General features: G+C 41.8%; 1 protein-coding gene across 1 annotated transcript in view; it reads left to right on the top strand.

Annotated features, from left to right (window-relative positions):
- Nucleotides 1-18,822, top strand: part of LOC126101246 (vitamin K-dependent protein C-like) — a 76,392-nt gene extending 57,570 nt beyond the window's left edge. Inside the window, exon 3 of the mRNA XM_049911933.1 lies at nt 18,645-18,822. Within this exon, the coding sequence (XP_049767890.1) occupies nt 18,645-18,822 (178 nt within the window). The remainder of the gene's footprint in view (nt 1-18,644) is intronic.
- Nucleotides 18,823-21,977: the final 3,155 nt, after the last annotated feature.

Below are 21,977 nucleotides of genomic sequence, written 5' to 3'. Positions count from 1 at the left end.
CCCTAGACTTTTGGTTGTGGGGACACTTGAAGGAATTGATCCACGCCACGGCAATCAACGATGTGCAGCCACTCCAAGGTCGCATCTTCAGTGAGTGCCAACAGGTACAAAACAACATGGTATACTTCAAAGCGTGGGTCATTCCTCATGCCGGAGGGCAGAGGGGTGCATTGTCATGAATAGGTGTCACGTTGAAGACCTCCTGTAAACATGTGTTTATCACAGAAAGTATGCATTTCCGGACCCACGTTCATTAGATTGGTTCAAATGGCTCTGAGCACTATGGGACTTAACTGATGAGGTCATCAGTCCCCCAGAACTTAGAACTACTTTAACCCAACTAACGTAAGGACGTCACACACGTCCATGCCCAGGGCAGGATTCGAACCTGCGACCGTAGCGATCGCGCGGTTCCAGATTGTAGCGCCTAGAACCGCTCGACCACTCCGGCCGGCTGTTCATTAGACTTTTGGACTTACGTCAGAAAGTATACATTTCTAGACACATGTTTATTGGACACATGTTTCTTATTTCGATGAGTACTACCACCACTCAAAATAATCGACACTTTATAACATAGAGAAATGTGCTCCTGTGTGCCTATTTTGGCCAAGGACTAAGAACATCAACACTGCGCAACATGCGAGTGTTGTAGGTAGCAGATGCCGCCGATTAGAAGGCGAGTAGTGCGAGGTGAAGCGACGGTGTGCGTGGCAGTGCCATCAATGACAGCATCCACATCTATCTCTTTCCGTTTTAACCAGCCGGTATTACGTATCGTGGCTAGTTGGCATAGGGAAAGGAAACTGAGGAGGAACTGCATTATTATGTATGTATGTTTTAACATGTGATTTTTGTGTCCTGGATTTATTCTTAAGGATCGAGTACAAAGAGTCAGGATACAAAACACGAGTACTCAGTTATGTCTCAGTTAATCCAGGCGAATACAGTACAGCTGTATAAAGCTAATCTAACATAGAAATACATGACCAGTAGCTGCATTGGCGTTTCTTAAGTAAAGTTCAGAATGACAGGCACGGTGTATGTGGCAAAGTTCAACTCTTTTGCACAAAGGGTTGCTGGACAGAATGCGTCATATCCGTATCTCTTCGCATAATATCACAGTCCTGTTGTATTGTGCGTTTAACATTTTGACATCAACAATCCCTCCTTCATAAATCACAGACTCAGATTGCCTCACCAAAAAAAGAAAGAAAAAAAACCAGTGGATTAAGGTCTGACTATCTAGCTGGCCACGCTACAAGGCCTCCAGGACCAATCCGTCTGGAAAGGAAGAACAGTCCAGGAGCGTGACACTGTGCCGCTGAAATGAGCGGGGGCTCCGTCATCCATGTGCCACTGGTTCATATGAGAGGCCAAACTAACATCTTCCTAAAATTCCAGTAACATAACATCCAGGGAACGCACATATCGCTCTCCTGTCAGCCTTGGTGGTAGCACATGTACCTCTGTGAGATACCGATCGATAACATTACACCAGATATTGAACAGCGTTGTTGTTGATACCCTCGTACCACCGGGCGTTTTCTTCTGTCCACTCGTCTCGGCTACACAAATTTGCTATGCCGTCCTTCGTGAAACAGGCTTCGTCGGTGGACAGTGGGATAAATTTGCAGAAGTACAGCCTCTGCTGGTAGTCTCGCCGACAGCGTTTGTACCTTTAGCATGGAAATCCCGACCGCAGTGTCGAGAGACCTGGTACTTATTCTTTGGTCCTCTGACCCAGTTTGTCGCAGATTCTCTTCGTCACCCGCACTATACGTCGACCGTCGGCTCCAGCTACTATGTCCTCGAGCCGCTAAACATGCACCATACTGCATCAAGCGCCTCTCCACGGCGTAAAATGTTTTTATAGATCGAACGCGATGGTTAGGAAACCGTCCGGCAAGAACAGCTCTTCCAGCGGCAAGCCAAAAATAAGCCGAAAGTGCGCGTATTCCTCGTACGTGAACTTTTCCACATCGCAAACGTTCATCCATATACATCTTCGTTCAATGATATTTCATTCACCATTGCCAACCCACACAATCCAGGAATTTCCACATCGCAAACTTTCATCCATATACCTCTTCGTTCAATGATGTTTCATTCACCATTGTCAACCCACACAATCAAGAAAATGCATGATCGACGCCAGCGACCCAAGTGCGGCATTATATCCACCACCGCCGTGGTACGCGCCTGCGAGTCACACACGCAGGTCGGCAGAAAAAAGATACGCTTATACACACGAAGCATGTGGCGAAGGCGTACAGACATTCGATTTGCTTATCGATGAATGTTCTGCGGCGATTACACCATGACGACTTCTCTGCAGTTTAATTATCCCAACAGCCGGATTCCATGATTTGTCTAAATTAAAACTATTGTCTCTGTTTATTAAATCATTAGCTAATCTAAACTCTATAGTTTCTCTGAAGACAGAATCCCAAAAGTAAGAGATGGATCTTAGAATCTTCGCGTCACTGTAGTTCATTGATTGCCTTGTATCAATACAATGTTCGGCCACAGTTGATTTGTCTGGCTGTGATAAGCACGGATATCTCAGTTCACCTGAACACAAGACTGAAACCCAAACACAAAGGCTAAATTCAGAATATCAAAGAACAGTTGCTTTCTGTACATTTACTGTAACTAAACGTGACACTGTAAAAATCTGTTTGTACTAAATTAATGCATTCGATTGCAAATTTGCCGATTAAAGTAATGATAAAGACAACGAAGCAGGTGAACACATACATACATCGATGTCAATCGCATTGAAGTGCGGTTGGTGGGAACAGTATTATGACCAGAGCTTGGGATCGCGAAGTACCTGAAGTCAGATTGAGCATAACAATCATAATTGACGATAGGTGACAGCAGCCATGAGAACCCATAGTTGAGCAGTAGGGATAAAGTGCCCACAAAAAACGCGAGTAATCATGTCACGAGGTACGAGTGCGGCGTTAGGAAACAGGTGGAACAGACCAAGGCTGTGCATCACAGAAAGGGAAAATTGTCCATCATAAAATCATGTATTGTCAGAGCTATATTTTTCTGAGAGTGTCTCCACTGGAACAGTCGAGCTAGGCGAAGAACGAGGATGAGAAGGACGGATATACCGATGGTCTGACGTTACTGCAGCATAGACAAGTTAGGAGTGGTTGTGACAAGCGACTTCACAGAGTATACGAACAGCCTGTTGCAACAGATAGGACCTGCATCGAACGACAGCTCCCCTTCTATGGAATAATAACCTACTTTTTTTTCTTAATCTCTTGTTGGATTGACAACGTCTAATCAAGTAAAATCGTTAACTTGTGTTGATGAAGCATAGTTTGTTGAGACCATCTACACAGACTTAGATGATGATGAGATAACGTGCAAAATTTATGCCTTCCGATACACCATCACTCTTTCACTTGTCGGTAAGTGTGACGATGTAATCTGGTCGTTTACTGCTTCAACGTTGTCGCTATATCATTCCTGATGACTGCTCGTCGTGCCTGCGAACTTGGGTCATTAAGTGTCTTGGAGAATATCATGTAAGATTTTGTCAGCAGGTCCAAAACTATTCTTACATTGTGACTTTAGGTCGCGTATGGCACAGAGCATAAATAATATGCCGCACACCATAGCAGTGTTGCGGCAACTTAGAATTGTGAATTCATACGGGTGCAACTGTTTCATTCGTAGCGACAGTGGACTGGAAATATTTGTTCAAAAATGGTTCAAATGGCTCTGGGCACTACGGGACTTAACATCTGAGGTAATCAGTCCCCTAGAACTTAGTCCATGCCCGAGGCAGAATTCGAACCTACGACCGTAGCGGTCGCGTGGTTCGAGACTGAAGCGCCTAGAACCGCTCGGCCACACCGGTCGGCGAAATATTTGTGGTCGCATGAACTTCACGAAGTCTGATAAACGCACTTGTCGCATAAGCGCTGTAACGAATGTAAAGCTACCAAATTGGAGAACAATGAGCCTCAACAACACAAGATGTTCCAGGATTAACGATCATTATTGAGGGATATGACAGGAATGCTCACTGGAAGCAAAATGTCTCAAACGAAGATTTGTCCCATTGCGATAGCTTTCCGTGACAGAAAACATTTAATGTATATTTGTTTTTGGCCTAGAGCCAAACACGTATGTGTCTCCCCCACCCACCGTCTTTGACGTTTTATTCTAGCCCAATCTACCTCGTTGCTTTCAACTTCTTTCCTCGCATTTCTTTCTCCCATTAAACTAGCTCGCTGTATGCATTGTTACACTACAGTTTAGTAAGGATATGGGAGAGTAAAATTTTATAAGTCGGTGATATTCAATCATGTGGCTGTGTCACCAGTCACCAGGTGGGAAACCTAAACGTTTCGGCACATTCCAATCTCTGTCTTCCCTTACAGGTTTTACCCTCTAGTACCATGGAAATCATTCCGTGATGTCTTAACAGATGTCTTATCATCCTGTCTTTTCTTCTTGTCAATGTTTTCCACATATTCCTTTCCTCTCCGATTCTGCGCAGAACCTCCTCATTCCTTACCTTGTCAGTCCAACTAATTCTCAACATTCGTCTGTAGCACCACATCTCAAATGCTTCGACTCTCTTCTGTTCGGGTTCCCACAGCCCATGTTGCACTACCATACGATTCTGTGCTTCAAACGTACATTCTGAGAAATTTCCTCCTCCAATTAAGGTCTATGTTTGATACTGGTAGCCTTCTCTTGGCTAGGAAAGCCCTTTTTGCCGGTGCTCGTCTGCTTGTGATGTCCTCCCTGCTCCGTCCGTCGATCGTTATCTTGCCGCCTAGGTAGCAGAATTCCTTACCTTTATATACTTCTTTACCATCAATACTGATGTTAAGTTTCTCGCTGCTCTCATTTCTGCTATTTCTCATTACTTTTGTCTTTCTTCTATTTATTCTCAAACCATACTGTGTACTCATTAGAATATTCATTCCATTCTGCAGATCCTGTAATTCTTCTTCACTTTCAATCAGGATAACAATGTCATTAGCGAATCGTGTCATTGATATCCTTTGGCCTTGAATTTTAATTTCACTTCTGAACGTTTCTTTTATGTCCATCTTTGCTTCTTCAAAATGTTCAAACGTGTGTGAAATCCTATGGGACTTAACTGCTAAGGTCACCAGTCCCTACGCTTACACACTACTTAACCTAAGTTATCCTAAGGACAAACACACACACCCATGCCCGAGGGAAGAGTCGAACCTCCGCCGCGACCAGCCGCACAGTCCATGACTGCAGCGCCCTAGACCGCTCGTCTAATCCCGCGCGGCTTTGCTTCTTCGATGTAAAGATTGAACAGTAGGGCCGATAGACTACATCCCTGTCTTATACTCTTTTTAATCCGAGCACTTCGTTCTTGGTCGTCCACTGTTATTGTTTCCTCTTGGCACTTCTGCAGTTCTATATTATCCGTCTCTCCCTATAGTCTATCCATATTTTTCTCAGAATTTCGAACATTTGGCACCATTTTACATTGTCGAGTGCTTTTTCAAGGTCGAAAAATCGTAAGAACCTGTCTTAACTTTTCATACTCTTGCTTCCATTGTCGACCGCAACGTCAGAATTGCCTCTCTGGCGCCTTCACCTTTGCAAAGCCAAACTGGTTTTCATGTGACGTATCCTCAATTTTCTTTTCCACCATTTTGTATATTATTCTTGTCAGCAACTTGGAGGATGAATGAGTTGTTAAGCTCTCGCACGTATCAGCACTTGCAGTCTTGTGTGCATGATATTTTTCCGAAATTCAGATGGTATGTTGCCAGTCTCATACACTCTACACAACAACGTGACTAATCGTTTTGTTGCCACTTCCCCCAATGATTTTAACAACTCTAATAGAAGGCTATCCATCCCTTCTGCCTTATTTGATCTTAAATCCTCCAAAGCTCTCTTAAATTCTGATTATAAAATTGGATCTCCTATCTCCTCTAAATCGACTCATGTTTCTTCTTCGATCGCATCAGACAACGCTTCCCTCTCACAGAGGCCTTCAATGAGCTCTTTCCACCTATCGGCTCTCTCCTGTAATGGAAACCTGTTGCAATATTATTCTTACCATCCTTATTTTTGATTTCACCAAAGGTTATTTTGACTTTCCTATATGGTGAGTCCGTCCTTTCTATAACCATTTCTTCTTCGATTTTTTCACGTTTTTTATGTAGCCACGTCTTCTTAGCTTCCCTGCGTTTCCTATTTATTTAATTCATCGGCTTTTTTGTATTTTTGTATTCCTGAATTTCCCTGAACAATTTGCACTTCCTTCTTTCATCGACCAACTGAAATATTTCTTCTCTTAGCCATGATGTCTTCCCAGTTCCCTGCTTTTGAATTAGTTTTGATTCCAACTTCTGTGATTGCTCTTTTTAGAGAATTCTATTCATCTTCAATTGTATTGCCTATTGAGCTATTCCTTATCGTTGTATCTACAGCCTTAGAGAAATTCAAGCGTATCTCGTCATTCCTTAGTACTTCTGTATCCCACTTCTTTGCCCATTGATTCTTACTGATTAATCTCTTAAACTTCAGCCCAATCTTCATCACTACTGCATTGTGATCTGAGTCTATATCTACTCCTGGGTAAGGATTAATATCCAACAACTCATATCGAAACCTCTATCTGACCATGATGTAACCTAACTGAAATCTTCCTGTATCACCCTGCTTTTTCCGAGGTTTGACTAAGCAGTAAATACGCTGTATGAAATTCGTTAAGCCAATGTACAGCAAGTGAAGAGCGCTAACGAGTCGAGAAATCAGAACCGATTTGATCACTTAGGATGACGCCGTAGGGCGCCGTCGACGACATAAATACTCCACCCCATTAGCCTACAGCAATCATCAGGACTATCCATGGCGGCCATGTCGTTCGCAGTTGATTCTCTGGTTATGATAACGTGGTTGAGAGTGTTTTAATGTTGGCCTTACACTTGCTGCCCTACGAGACGATCAGCTATCCGCAGCCATAGGTAACGAAGTCCGCCCCGATAACTAAATGGTCAGCGTGACGAACTGCCGTCCTAAGGGGCCCGGGCTCGATTCCCGGCTGGGTCGGGGATTTTCTCCGCTCAGGGACTGGGTGTTGTGTTGTCTTCATCATCATTTCATCCCCATCCGGCGCGCAGGTCGCCCAATGTGGCGTCGAATGTAATAAGACCTGCACCAAGGCGGCCAGACCTGCCCCGTAAGGGGCCTCCCGGCCAATGACGCCAAACGCTCATTTCCATTTCCAAAGATAACGAAGTTCAGAATCCAGTCCTAAAGTCAGCACAGCAGCCACCAATGACGGGTAGTCCACGGGTACAGAGCAGAAGCTACCCTACAACTCCAGCGTCTCACGAGTGTGATGGCCTCCCATACCGATGGGGCAGTTTCAGCGTTCAGCACATCACTGCATCTGATATCGCGGTCTGCCTGATGGAACAAACCGGACAGTGATCTGTGAGGGAGTGAGTACTCCCCAAAACGGCGTGTTAATTCAACACACAGGTCGCGGTCATCGCCATCTCCAAACAGAATCACCAACGGGGCATGACTACCTTGCCAGAAGGCGGCAGATCGCCCCATCAGGGTGTCATCGACTTCCAATCCGAACTGATGAGCGCCCTCGGCATCCGTGAGTCCGCTATTCGATTCCGCGAATTCCTCTCCAGATTACGCAGCCCCGTTGTCGCATAAGACACGGCAACGACTTGCATTCTGAGTATAAATAGAATAATCTTGAATACTATTTTATTACGTCTAACGACGCATCCTGATATCGCCAGGCAGTGGGCGACCCCTATGGTACAGCTGCACATGCTGTGTTGTGAGTGAAGTATTGTGAGAGGTGGAGAGTGTATCAGTGAAAAGCATCAGTTAACTGTGTCGTGGCAGTACAATTAACTGGCCACCAAGATTCTCATTAGATTTTTGTTTATGCTTTTGGATGAAGTCTGAGATGGGCAAACGAAAGGTGCATATGCTTGATGAACTGTTCGATCGCATCATGGGTATCGCACTATGGATGCTGCTGCCCTTATTAAGAAACGTGCAGAGACACACACGCAAGCAATACATGTTCTCTCAAGAGATAAGAAGCGCAGAAGTTGAGTGTGATATATTAGAACGTTTGTTATTGGCTGCATAGCAGCTGTAATTTAAGTTGTACGTATTAAAAAAAAAAATGTACCTTTAGCCGATGCTTGGGTAGCGGCCTCTGAATTCTCTTTTCTACCATGAGGCAATAGGCAAATAAACCACTTGCTGAACTCGGAATACTATTATAAATTCCCCCAATGCGATTCTTACGCGCTTAATAACATCTGGCTATGCAGTCCTGGCCTCTGAAGAAGAATCGGATTGGGTGAGGTCGCTGGCCTCTTAGAAAATAATTATCCGTTTAAATTGTTAACATAAAGTTAACCCCACCAAAAATTGAGACTTGATGAAAGCAAAGGTTTGGTGTGTCAATATATGTACCCTAAAATACCTGAAAAGTAATTAGATTTATTCTGTTTCAGAATTTACATACACTAAGAAATCGAATTAACGAGGTGATGCCTCTTAAATGTGGACAAATTACGAGTAATATGTCAATAATGAGAAATAAGTATAACACAAATCTACACGTATAAAACCTAACAATGCGGATTGGCACTTCCCCTTAACTGAATGAGAGCACAAGATTCCACGTCACGTTCTTTCCAGCAGAATCTAATCGCAGAACTAAATGCGAGAAAGTGCTGCAATGCTCAGTGGCTCAATGACTACTGTTTAACTTCTGTAAACTGCAAGGCTGATCGCACTACGGCCAGAGTCGAGTATATTGCCTATTCTCCTTTTCAATGACGGGGTCCCTGGCTGGCTGTCCACACAGTGCTGTTATGCAGAAAAGGTGCGATGTCCCCTCAACCACCGCGCCGCACGTACATCGCACAGTCCCCTGACATTATCCGGATTTCCGGATAAGGCACACAACTACCCCGCAATTACTTCGTATCGATGCAAAGTACTGCGCCCTTATTGGACGTATGCTGCAACATGAGTGTCCTATTTCTATCAAATTCTAGTGCGGCTTGCCGCTCCGCTGCTGCAAGTGTCCAATAGCGAAATTTTAACAAAATTTTAATCAATGAACACGTCTCTCGCCCGACTGTGGGCGCGCAGGAAACATTGCTTACGTCACATCAATATATCCTGCTGTCGCCTCTGGGAGACGACGCTCTCCCGAAACACTTTCCAGATGCTTCCTTGCCAAAAGCGTCTATATGGACACATTGAGCTCCTCTGCAAACGATTAAAAAGAAGTAGGAATGGGTGATTTACAGAAGTATAGGGCCAGGAACCGCTGGGGCGCTGTAGGTTGTAATATTTGACCTCCAGGCTAACATGCTGATGGCTTCAAACCACCAGCTCCCTACGAAAATCACGAACGAAACTCAGTCCTCAGTATTGTTTGCACTTAACGCAATGCAGTACATTCTCATTCCTCATCCCACAGCCACCTCTGTTAGAATAGCGCGAATAGCTGTAAATTTGTTCACATCAGTGACGCTGCTGGTCATTACTACCCTAATTACAATCATGCTTTCGCATTCGGGAGGACGACGGCTCAATCCCGCGTCCGGCCATGCTGATTTAGGTTTTCCGTGATTTCCCTAAATCGCTCCAGGCGAATGCCGGGATGGTTCCTTTGAAAGGGCACGGCCGACTTCCTTCTCCGTCCTTCCCTAATCCGATGACACCGATGACCTCGCTGTCTGGTCTCCTTCCCCAAAAAACCCAACCCAACAATCATGCAAAGTGGTGATTGATGAGGACCTTGCACTCCCAGTGCACGCCTCATATAGTCTGCTACCTTGCATGCTTTGTAAAACACCTATTGTAGTGCTTAACTACATGAAAAATATAGCTTCGGGCACAGTTTTCATTTTCTAGCTCACGCATTCGTTTCACTCTCTCATTCACAAGAAAATGAAAACTTACCCAGATCATACACTTTTCTTCTACTATAAACAGCTGTTCATATAGGTAATATTAGCACAGCGCTATGCTTTCAACCACCCAGTTTCAACTACTTTTTGAAAAGAATTAAATTTTATATCTTTATTAAGAATTTTGCATCTCTAATTCTAATTACTTTTACACAACCCTAATATTTTTTTTCCTGTGTAAATGTGAGTTGAGAATAATATCTATTACTAATAAAAACAAATATTCTATAAGAGAACTTATTGTAGTGAAAATTGTTTATAGCTTACTGAAAATTTGTAGTAGTAAATGGAGGAAAATAGAAATGCAAAAATTTTATATTCATCCTACAAGAATAAAATGTATTACTAAGAAACGATAGAAAAATTACATGGCTTTCTAGATGAAGAAACGAAATAGAATGTTTGGGCTTAATTTTACATAAAAATGGTAATATAAAAATTACAGGTTATGATGAGGAAGATGATTCTGTTGTGAATTAAAGGATTATTTTTTAAAGTAGTAGAAACAAATATATACAAAATGTTCTTAAGGCAATAACAAATGTAATTTAAAAGAAAACTATTCGGTTTTCTAGAGTAGAAAGCGAAACTGATAGCAATAAATAATATAAAGACTATTTTCCACAAGAAGAAATTCCTAAAGAACACAACGGAGGTCGAATTTACCGAAGAATAATATAATTTTTATTTGTTGTTTTGTTTGTTTAAGATCTTGAAAGATTAAATTTTTTAATCTCTGAATTTCCAAGATAACTTTCCATAAGAAAAAAAATAAGACTATTCCAAACATGCCCCCCAAAAAATTCAACTTTTTTTAATAAAAATAATGGAGTGGTCATTGGCTATATACACAAAAATTCAACACGTACTTCAGTGGTTGTTACATCGACTGCTAAAAATTAACTTGAAACTAAGCTAAATTAAGTAATGATAAATTAAACTTATTGGAATAGAGATGACATTAATCAGCATCAAAGTGGAGAAAATAGAGTACTGATGCATTTCTCTTATTGGAATATAGAGGAAATTAATCAACTTAAGAATGGAAGTAAATTAATTAAACTTAAAATGGAGAGATAATTATTAAATGTGAAATGAAAATAAAATTAACGAATATTTTTCTGTTGAACAATGATTGATTAAATTCGAAACAACAATAAAAAACCAACCAAATATTAAAAGAACTGTAGACTACACATGAACATCAACAAAAAGATAATCAACATAAATTATAGTGTCTAACATTCATTTAACATTTGGTTAGTTGGTTTACTGTTTCGATTTTAATCAGTCATCATCCAACAGAATAGTTAGTCGATTTAATGATGAGAAAAGGTATATATCCACATGATTACATGGAATCTTGGTCAAAAATTCGAATATACACTATTACCAGCAAAAGAAGAATTCCATAATAAACTTAATGACTGTGAAATAAGTGATGAAGATTATAAATAAGCAAAAACACTTTGGAAAAAATTTAATATTAAATGTCTTGGTCAATATCATAATATATATATCTTAAACTCATGTACTAGTATTGTCTGATGGATTTGAAGATTTTAGAATAACTTTTATAAAAGCATATGATTTCTACACATCTTTGTACTTTACTGCACCAGAGTTATCTTGGGATGTAATGTTGAAAATAACTAAACAACCACTTGATTTATTACGTGATTATGATGAAGTTTAATGATTGAAAAGAGAATAAGAAGAGGAATTTCACATTGTTGTGAAAGATATGTTACAGCAAGCAAAATAATATATGAGAGGCTTTGATAGTGAAAACATATTGAATTGTGGCATATTTAGATGTCAATAATTTATATGGATATGCCATGAGTCAGTATTTATCATATGGTGAATTTGAATAAGATAATCCAGATTCTGTTCATGCTACAACAATAAGTGAAATTTCAGGTTCTGATGAAACTGAATATATTTTTGAAGTAGATTTAGAGCATCCAAAAGAATTATGTAATTAACCATTAGTTCCTGAAAATAAAATCGTCTGTGTAAGTAAACAAAACAAATTGTTCACTACTTTAGAAACCAAAATCAATATGTAGTTCATTATAAAATCTTAAGCAGCATTTATCACTAGGAATGAAATTAACAAAAATACATGGAGTTTTCAAATTTAGGCATTTGGACTGTTTGAGGAATTATTTAGAAATACAGAAATGAGAGCTAAAACCACAAATGATCCAGAGAAAGATTTCTTAATCTGGTCTTTGGCAAACCTATGGAAAACATTAGAAATAGAGTTGATATAAAATTAGTGCAGATGGAGAAAAACGTGATAATTATCAAAGCTAAACTTTAAAGCGAGAATTTTATTTAATGACAATCTTGCTGCTACTCATATGTATAGGACAAAAATGAAATTTGATAAACCTATCTGTGTTGGGATGCATATACTTAATTTATCTAAAGAACTGACACATGATTTTCACAATAGAATAATGATACTGAAATATGTAGAAGATATGGAGTTGTGTTAATAAGATACAGACAGTTATATCTATAATATAAAAAACACAAAATTTTTATTAAGGTACAAAATCGATATTGATAAATTTGTTACTAGTGATTATCGTGAAACTAATGTTTATGGTATTCCACAAGGCAAAAAGAAAGTTGCAAGAAAACTGAAAGATGAATGCAATAGAAAAATAATGGAAGAATTTTATGGTATGAGGGCTAAAATGTATGCTTATAAAGTAGGAAAGTAAATAGAGAAAAATTTTAAGGAGTTAAGAAATGTACTGACAAAAATAGAATAACCTAGAAGAGTATAAAGATAGTTTTTTTAAATAGATAACAGTCAGAAGGATTAATATAATTCAAGGTGAAAACAAAATTCATGCAGTTGAAACAAACAAGAAAGCATTGAGTCCTCATGATGACAAAAGATATATATTGGAAAATATAATAGATACATTACCATATGGTCATTACAAATTTAAAAAGAAACCTAATAAAAATTTTTGTACATTAATGGAGACTCTAAGCAAGAAGCTCAACAATGCAACTGACTCAAAAGAGATTAAAATATTTTGGGAGTTAGCGATAAATGTTTTATATAATGTTACTGGATGTGAATATTTATATACTGTATATGAAGAAAAAATTTGTGTTGTGCTTAATAAAGAGTTTAAGATTATTTTACCAGATAGCTTTTTAAATTAATTTCTGACTGGTATTTTCAGATACTTGAAAATGAAAAGATGAAAATGAAATATGAAAGAACAAAGAAATTTAAAAACAGATATAATGAATTTCAGGGTATTGATTCACAATGTGAAAATTTTGGATTTTTTGGTAATGAATTTATTATTCCAGGGTTCTCAAAGTAGATCCCTGGAAATTCAATATGTAATTCCAGGGTGTATGCTCATACACCCTTTAATAATAAAAGATACATTTTACATTCACCATAATACATTTTATTTATTTTCTTAAGTTCACTTTTATAAAAACAATAGTAAATTTTATTGTATTACATTGACCATTTATAAAAAACATATTAAATTTTATTTTCTTAGGTTTACCTTCTTATGAAAAAAAAATTGTTTTGGAGATTGGTGAACATGATATGACAGAAATTCATTTTTAGCAATTTTTCTAACTAATTGAAATGAAATTTAGTTAGACCTAAAAACCTGATTATAGTAGATCGAAAGTGTAGGTTGTGGGTAAGTTTTCATTTACTAGTGAACAAAAGGGTGAAACGAGTCAGTAGGTAGAAAATGGAAACTGAGACATAAATACACTGGTTTACACATTTACTGGTTTACAAACTGCTGTAGGTGTATGTTTGTGTAAACCTCACAACGTACTGAATAACAAGAAAGAATAACACTGTACATTAGATGTGTTCTATCTCAGAGGTAATTCAGCACAGAAGTCCATATGAAGATTTTCTTCAAATGACCGTTCTTGTCATATCCCTGAATACTGACTATTTCTCTTGGTACACCCATTATATTAAGATTTTATGAGATTTGTTTGCCCTTCATTTGATGGTGCACCAATCTCAACAAGTGTGTTGGGGCCCCAGAAATGAACGACTGCACTAGACATAAGGTTAGGTGAAATTAACAGTTCGAATTTTCATGGAAGGATTTCGAGTATGCTGTATCAACATGTAGGTCTGTGTTAGTTTCCCACTTCCTCGTACAGGCAATGGGTTCCGCAGTACGTTGTTGGTTAGGTTTGGTATTTATTTTCTCTCGATGTAAAACGATGTATTTTGTTGTGATTAGCTTCAAAAGGGTCCAGATCCCATTAATTTCTGGCACTAGACCATTTAGCCTGTTCCAAGTTGCAGCCACGTAAGGTGGAAACAGCACAGTGGTCACCAAATTGTGACTGCATGATCTACCAGCGCGAGGACAGCAACAGGAGCATGGGTATCACAATACGCCAATGTCCAATTGCAGTAAACGAATTCTCACAGAAAAACTATTACAACCCAAGAGAGTTCCGTGTGACGTGACTGGTATGGCTATCTGTCAGTCCAAATAGCTACCCAACACGTTGCAACATTGATAGATGTGTATAAAAGTTTACCTGCCTGTTTGTGTTAGACAGGGTTGCGTCGTCTCAGTGTGTCAATGAAACGAGAGAAAAAGATTAGTCGCTTTACTTTAATATTCTGTCAGATGAACAACTTAAGCTAATTTGCTAGCATTTTTATTTCACGGGGAACTTTCGACTTTCGTGAGAAGCTTTCATGAGAAATTCCTGCAGACAGTGACGACGTGATGAACGTGCTAACCACCAGTCACTGGAGTGTAATGAGGGCTATAGTTATCTGCACTACTTTCGCTGAGATTAACGTATGGCGAAGCACGTGGTGTAAGATGGGCAATACCTTTGGATATTTGAGCACGATGCTATCACAGCCAAGACACTTGGCCGCAGTCTGAGATGAGTTTATTGAAGAACTGAGTAAATTTTCTACTATATTTGGATTTCTCTCTCTTTTGTTCTTTTGGAATGTTATCGCCAGCTCACGACATAGTAGCCATTCACACAATTCTTGTAAGTACGATAGTCATCTATATCTACATCTGTATATTCATAGATACTCCGCAATCCACCATATGGCGCGTGGCAGAAAGTACCCTGGACAACTACTAACCGTTCTCTTGCCTGTTCAATATGCAAGCAGAGCGAGGGAAAGACGACCGTATATATGCGTCCGTACGAGCTCTAATTTCCCGTATCTTATCTTTGTGGTCCTTGCCCTCACTGTATGTTGGCGGCAGTAGAAGCGCTCGACAGTCATCTTCAAAAGCCAATAACCTAAATTTTCTCAGCAGCGTTCCTCGAAAAGAATGTCGGCTTCTCTCGAGGGATTCCCATTCGAGTTCTCGAAGAATCTCCGTAGCTCTTACGTGTTATTCCCACCTACCGGTAACAAATGTAGCGGGCAACCTCTGAATTGTTTCGATGTCTTCGTTTAATCCAACGTGCTACATATCCCAAACACTCCAGCAGTACTCAAGAATAGGTTGTACCAGCGTCCTATATGCGGTCTCCTTTACAAATGAAGAGCACTTTCCTAAAATTCTCCGACTAAACCGAAGTCTTCACATGCTCGTCCCATTTCACATCGCTCTGCAACGTAATGCCCAGATATTTAAATGTCGTGGCTGTGTCAGGTAGGACACGACTAATGCTGTTGTTTTTCCTATTCATCCGCGTTAACTTACATTTTTCCACATTTAGAGCTAGCTGCAATTCATCACCTCCATTAGAAATTGTGTTCAAGTCACCTTATATCCACGTACAGTCAGTCAACTTCGATAGCTTGCCGTACATTAGAGCATCATCAGTAAACAACCGCAGGCGTCTTTTCACCATGTCCGCCAAATCATTTATGTAAATAGAAAAAAAGTGGTCGTACTTCTCTGGAGCACTCCTGAGGATACCTTTCTCTCTGACGATCCGTCGACGGTAACATACTGTGTGCTATTACTCAAAAAGTCTTCAAACGACTCACAAATCCGTGGATCTACTCCACATGTTCGTGCCTCCGTTAGCAGCTCGCAATGGGGCGTCGTTTAGAAATATGGAACCTGTCTGTCGCCATTCATCCATAGTTCGCAGTATATCGTGTGAGAAAAGGGCAAGTTGAGTTTCGCACAAGCTATTCTCTCTAAAAAAAAATGCTGATTCGTGGACATAAGCTTCTTGGTCTCAAGAAAATTTGTTATATTCATACTGAGATGGAATTAGCAGCAAACCGAAGTTAGAGATATTGGTCTGTAAGTTTTACGGGTCTCTTCTTTTACCCTTCTTATAAACAGAAGCCACCTGCGCTTATCTCCAGTTCCTTGGGACTTTGCGATAAATGGATGCTCGGTAAGGGCTAATGCCCTAGAGTATGCTTTGTAAAACCGAACTAGGATTCCATCTGGACCTGGTGACTGTTGTGCATTCAGATCTTTCAGTGATGCTTATTACACATGACATCCATACGAGAGTCTGTCTGATGGTCAAATGATGGTATGTTTGTACGATTTTCCTGCGTGAACGATTTCTTGCACGTGAAATTTATAACTTGGGATTTTGTTTCACTATCTTCAGCTGCCACACCATACTGGTCAACAAGAGACTGGACGAAAGCCTTAAGTCCGCTTAGCGATTTTGAATTTTCTGTCGGCCGGAGTAGCCGAGCGGTTCTAGGCGCTTCAGTCTAGAACCGAACGACCGCTACGGTCGCAGGTTCGAATCCTGCCTCGGGCATGGATATGTGTGATGTCCTTAGGTTAGTTAGGTTTAATTAGTTCTAAGTTCTAGGCGACTGATGACCTCAGAAGTTAAGTCGCATAGTGGTCAGAGCCATTTTGAAGGTCTCGGGTTCTTACAGATATTTTGCTAACAACGGAAACTCCCCAGCGCATCCCCCTCAGATTTAATGGTGAGATGGCGCTATGGACAGCTTGTCAAAAACTGAACGCAGATCAAGCATAAAGACAGGAAGAAAGTGTACTGAACCACGAAAAAAGAAACAAAATGGAACGGTGAAAGGTTAACATGTTTAACATCGACGGAGACAGAAAAGTCACGGCGTGTTGGTTATGCGGTTGCGGTGTTGGACTGGGAAGGGGGAGGTCTGTATTCAACCCTCCCTCGCGACCAATTTTTTTTTTCTTTTTGATGAAATTATGAACTCTCTGGTCACTGACATTTCTGTTCCCTGTATTCAGATTTGTGCTGCGTCGTTGTGTACGTCTGTATGCAAGTTGTAACGACGTGAACTCCAGATGTACGTACCTCCTACTTGTTCCACACAAGTACCTGGAGGATTTGATCACACATTTCCCACCTGGCACTAACAGTGATCCAACACACACACTACTCCGTGTTGCTGTAACTCCCTCAATGTTGCACATCTTGAGGTTGGCCAGTTCACTGTTTCTATTTCGCTTCTGTTCTCCCAGTTCAGTACACTTTCTTCCTGTTTTCATGCTTCATCTGTGTTCAGTTTATGATGGACTATCCACTGAGCGACTTTAACACTAAATCTGGGGAGTTTTGCTTGTAAGGTACGACGATGGTAGCAGTTGTATGTTTCGCGCATAGACCTTTTCACAAAGGCACAAATCTATACTAACCTTTGCTAGTCGTAGTTTTCACCTTCTCTTTTGGACCGAGTGTGAAATAGCCTCTGATTCCTCAGAATTTTCCGAATTTCGTTATTAAACTCTGCTGCGTCTTGTCCATCCTTAATCCACTTACTAGGCACATAATTCTCCAGAGCACTATTTACAATCTGCTTGTGCCGCAATTCCTCTACGTCCGTCCTGTAACTAAGGGATGTCAGTTCACTGTCTAACTGAGATGCAAACAACTCAAATGGTTCAAGTGGCTCTGATGGGACTTAACATCTGGTGTCATTAGTCCCCTAGAACTTAGAAGTACTTAAACCTAACCTAAGGACAGCACACACACCCATGCCCGAGGCAGGATTCGAACTTGCGACCGGAGCCGTCGCACGGTTCGAGACTGAAGTGCCTAGAACCGCTCGGCCACACAGGCCGGCTGCAAACAACTGATTATCTGCTCTTACTAGAAGAAACGATCGCCTACCCTTGTTGACTGATTTATTACCTTTCGTAACCATAGTTGCTGTAACGACATTAAAATCGGTAATCCCCGTTTCTAGACTGACATTATTGATACGGTCCCGCGTATTTGCAGCTACTATGTTTAAGATATTTCCACTGCGTGTGGGCTGCGGAACTAGCTGCTCAGCACAGTTTTCAGAAAACAGATCTAAAGTACCTCGCACGACTCTAGACCTGTACGCGCCGCAATGAATCCATAGTCATTCCAGTCTATACTCGGGACGTTAAAGTCACCTCCAACTAGTAGTGCATGTTCTGTGTATTTACGTGTCACGGACTGTAGACGTTCTTTGGTTTCCTAGTGCTTTCTGCAAAAGCACAATATATCTGTAGACATCAGCAACGTGCACCTAATACAGCTTAACAGGAACTTACGGAGGTTTCAGCTGCTTTTGAATGTTTCTATTACTGGTTATAATTCTGCCATTCGTAAAAATTAGTAGTGTCACAAGTCCTAGCCATGAAACTGGAAATTCGAAATTTACTGTCGCAGGGCTAAAAAGTACACCATCCGCCTGGGAGGCATCCATCAGCGGGAGGACGAGGACACGGCCTGGATCACCGTCTCCACCTGGGCCAAGGCGTACCCGGATTACAACACAAGGAGCAGTTCCGACAACGACGTGTCTATTATCTTCCTGACTGAAGAACCTCCTCTGAGCCGTGAGTAGCCCAGAAGTAACGTCGTTGTTTCAGAGACAAAGAGAGAGTGGCACATCACAGCTGCTGAACGTACGAGGGTGGTTTGATAAGTCTAGTAAATTTCCATGAAGGAACGAAACATTTTTGTTGCGCCTTCATAGTTGGTAAGCTTGATTATCCTCAGGATCGTACGAAGATTCACAACAATTTGCAGCGTACAGTTCATTGTTGACAATTATCTCAATTGGTCATTGTGTCGACTCCGACCGACAACGGAGAAAACCGAGTTTCGTGCTGTAACCATGGACCTTGCCGTTGGTGGGGAAGCTAGCGTGCCTCAGCGATACAGATAGCCGTACCGTCGTGCAACCACAATGGAGGGGTACCTGTTGAGAGGCCAGACAAACGTGTGGTTCCTGAAGAAGCGCAGCAGCTTTTTCAGTAGTTGCAGGGGCAACAGTCTGGATGATTGACTGACCTGGCCTTGTAACACTAACCAAAACGGCCTTGCTGTGCTGGTACTGCGAACGGCTGAAAGCAAGGGAAAACTACAGCCGTAATTTTTCCCGAGGGCATGCAGCTTTACTGTATGGTTAAATGATTATGGCGTCCTCTTGGGTAAAATATTTCGGAGGTAAAATAGTCCCCCATTCGGGCGGAGACTACTCAGGAGGACGTCGTTATCAGGAGGAAGTAAACTGGCGCTCTACAGATCGGAGCGAGGAATGTCAGATCCCTTAATCGGGCAGGTAGTTAGAAAATTTAAAAAGGGAAATAGATAGGTTAAAGTTAGATATAATGGGAATTAGTGAAGTTCGGTGGCGGCAGGAACAAGACTTCTGGTCAGGTGAATACAGGGCTATAAATAGAAAATGAAATATGGGTAAAGCTGGAGTGGGTTTAACAATGAATACAAAAATGGGAGTGCGGGTAAGCTACTACAAACAGCAGAGTGAACGCATTACTGTGGCCAAGATAGACACGAAGCCCACACCTACAACAGTAGTACAAGTTTACATGACAACTAGCTCTGCAGATGATGAAGAAATTGATGAAATGTATGATCAGATAAAAGAAATTATTCAGATAGTGAAGGGAGACGAAAATTTAATAGTCTTGGGTGACTGGATTTCGGTAGTATGAAAGGGAAGAGAAGGAAACGTAGTGGGTGAATATGGAATAGCGGTAAGTAATGAAAGAGGAAGCTGCCTGGTAGAATTTTGCACAGAGCATAACTTAATCATAGCTAACACTTGGTTCAAGAATCATGAAAGAAGGTTGTATACGTGGAAGAGGACTGGAGGCACTGGAAAGTTTCAGATACACTCCTGGAAATGGAAAAAAGAACACATTGACACCGGTGTGTCAGACCCACCATACTTGCTCCGGACACTGCGAGAGGGCTGTACAAGCAATGATCACACGCACGGCACAGCGGACACACCAGGAACCGCGGTGTTGGCCGTCGAATGGCGCTAGCTGCGCAGCATTTGTGCACCGCCGCCGTCAGTGTCAGCCAGTTTGCCGTGGCATACGGAGCTCCATCGCAGTCTTTAACACTGGTAGCATGCCGCGACAGCGTGGACGTGAACCGTATGTGCAGTTGACGGACTTTGAACGAGGGCGTATAGTGGGCATGTGGGAGGCCGGGTGGACGTACCGCCGAATTGCTCAACACGTGGGGCGTGAGGTCTCCACAGTACATCGATGTTGTCGCCAGTGGCCGGCGGAAGGTGCACGTGCCCGTCGACCTGGGACCGGACCGCAGCGACGCACGGATGCACGCCAAGACCGTAGGATCCTACGCAGTGCCGTAGGGGACCGCACCGCCACTTCCCAGCAAATTAGGGACACTGTTGCTCCTGGGGTATCGGCGAGGACCATTCGCAACCGTCTCCATGAAGCTGGGCTACGGTCCCGCACACCGTTAGGCCGTCTTCCGCTCACGCCCCAACATCGTGCAGCCCGCTTCCAGTGGTGTCGCGACAGGCGTGAATGGAGGGACGAATGGAGACGTGTCGTCTTCAGCGATGAGAGTCGCTTCTGCCTTGGTGCCAATGATGGTCGTATGCGTGTTTGGCGCCGTGCAGGTGAGCGCCACAATCAGGACTGCATACGACCGAGGCACACAGGGCCAACACCCGGCATCATGGTGTGGGGAGCGATCTCCTACACTGGCCGTACACCACTGGTGATCGTCGAGGGGACACTGAATAGTGCACGGTACATCCAAACCGTCATCGAACCCATCGTTCTACCATTCCTAGACCGGCAAGGGAACTTGCTGTTCCAACAGGACAATGCACGTCCGCATGTATTCCGTGCCACCCAACGTGCTCTAGAAGGTGTACGTCAACTACCCTGGCCAGCAAGATCTCCGGATCTGTCCCCCATTGAGCATGTTTGGGACTGGATGAAGCGTCGTCTCACGCGGTCTGCACGTCCAGCACGAACGCTGGTCCAACTGAGGCGCCAGGTGGAAATGGCATGGCAAGCCGTTCCACAGGACTACATCCAGCATCTCTACGATCGTCTCCATGGGAGAATAGCAGCCTGCATTGCTGCGAAAGGTGGATATACACTGTACTAGTGCCGACATTGTGCATGCTCTGTTGCCTGTGTCTATGTGCCTGTGGTTCTGTCAGTGTGATCATGTGATGTATCTGACCCCAGGAATGTGTCAATAAAGTTTCCCCTTCCTGGGACAATGAATTCACGGTGTTCTTATTTCAATTTCCAGGAGTGTAGATTATATAATGGTAAGACAGAGATTTAGGAACCAGGTTGTAACCTCCCCACACGAAATATTTTTGTAATTTATTTGGTTAATGATTCTAATTTTTGTGTAACCTCTGAACAACATTGGTTCCCATTTAATGTACCCATAAAATTTATTTCCCATTTAATGTAAGCTCGAAACAGAAAAATTCCTAAACCTCGTAATAAAAAATAAATTCAGTAACCTGGTAAAATTTGGACGACAGCAGTGCTGCGTCATGGCCCTGTAAGATCATTCTGAATGAAAAGCAAAAATTCTCACCTCGATAAAGTCGGCAACTATTTGCTCTTACAATAGCTTTTTCCGACACAGCTCTGTGCAGTGCTGGCCTATACTTTGTTAATTATGAAAGGAAGCAAATGATTTTTCTTTTGCAACAATCGGAATGATCATGCATTGAAAAAA

The sequence above is a fragment of the Schistocerca cancellata genome, chromosome 9 (assembly GCF_023864275.1).
Source record: "Schistocerca cancellata isolate TAMUIC-IGC-003103 chromosome 9, iqSchCanc2.1, whole genome shotgun sequence".
Lineage (NCBI taxonomy): Eukaryota > Metazoa > Arthropoda > Insecta > Orthoptera > Acrididae > Schistocerca > Schistocerca cancellata.
Note: the sequence above shows the minus strand (reverse complement) of the source record. Positions and strands in the feature narration are given on the sequence as shown.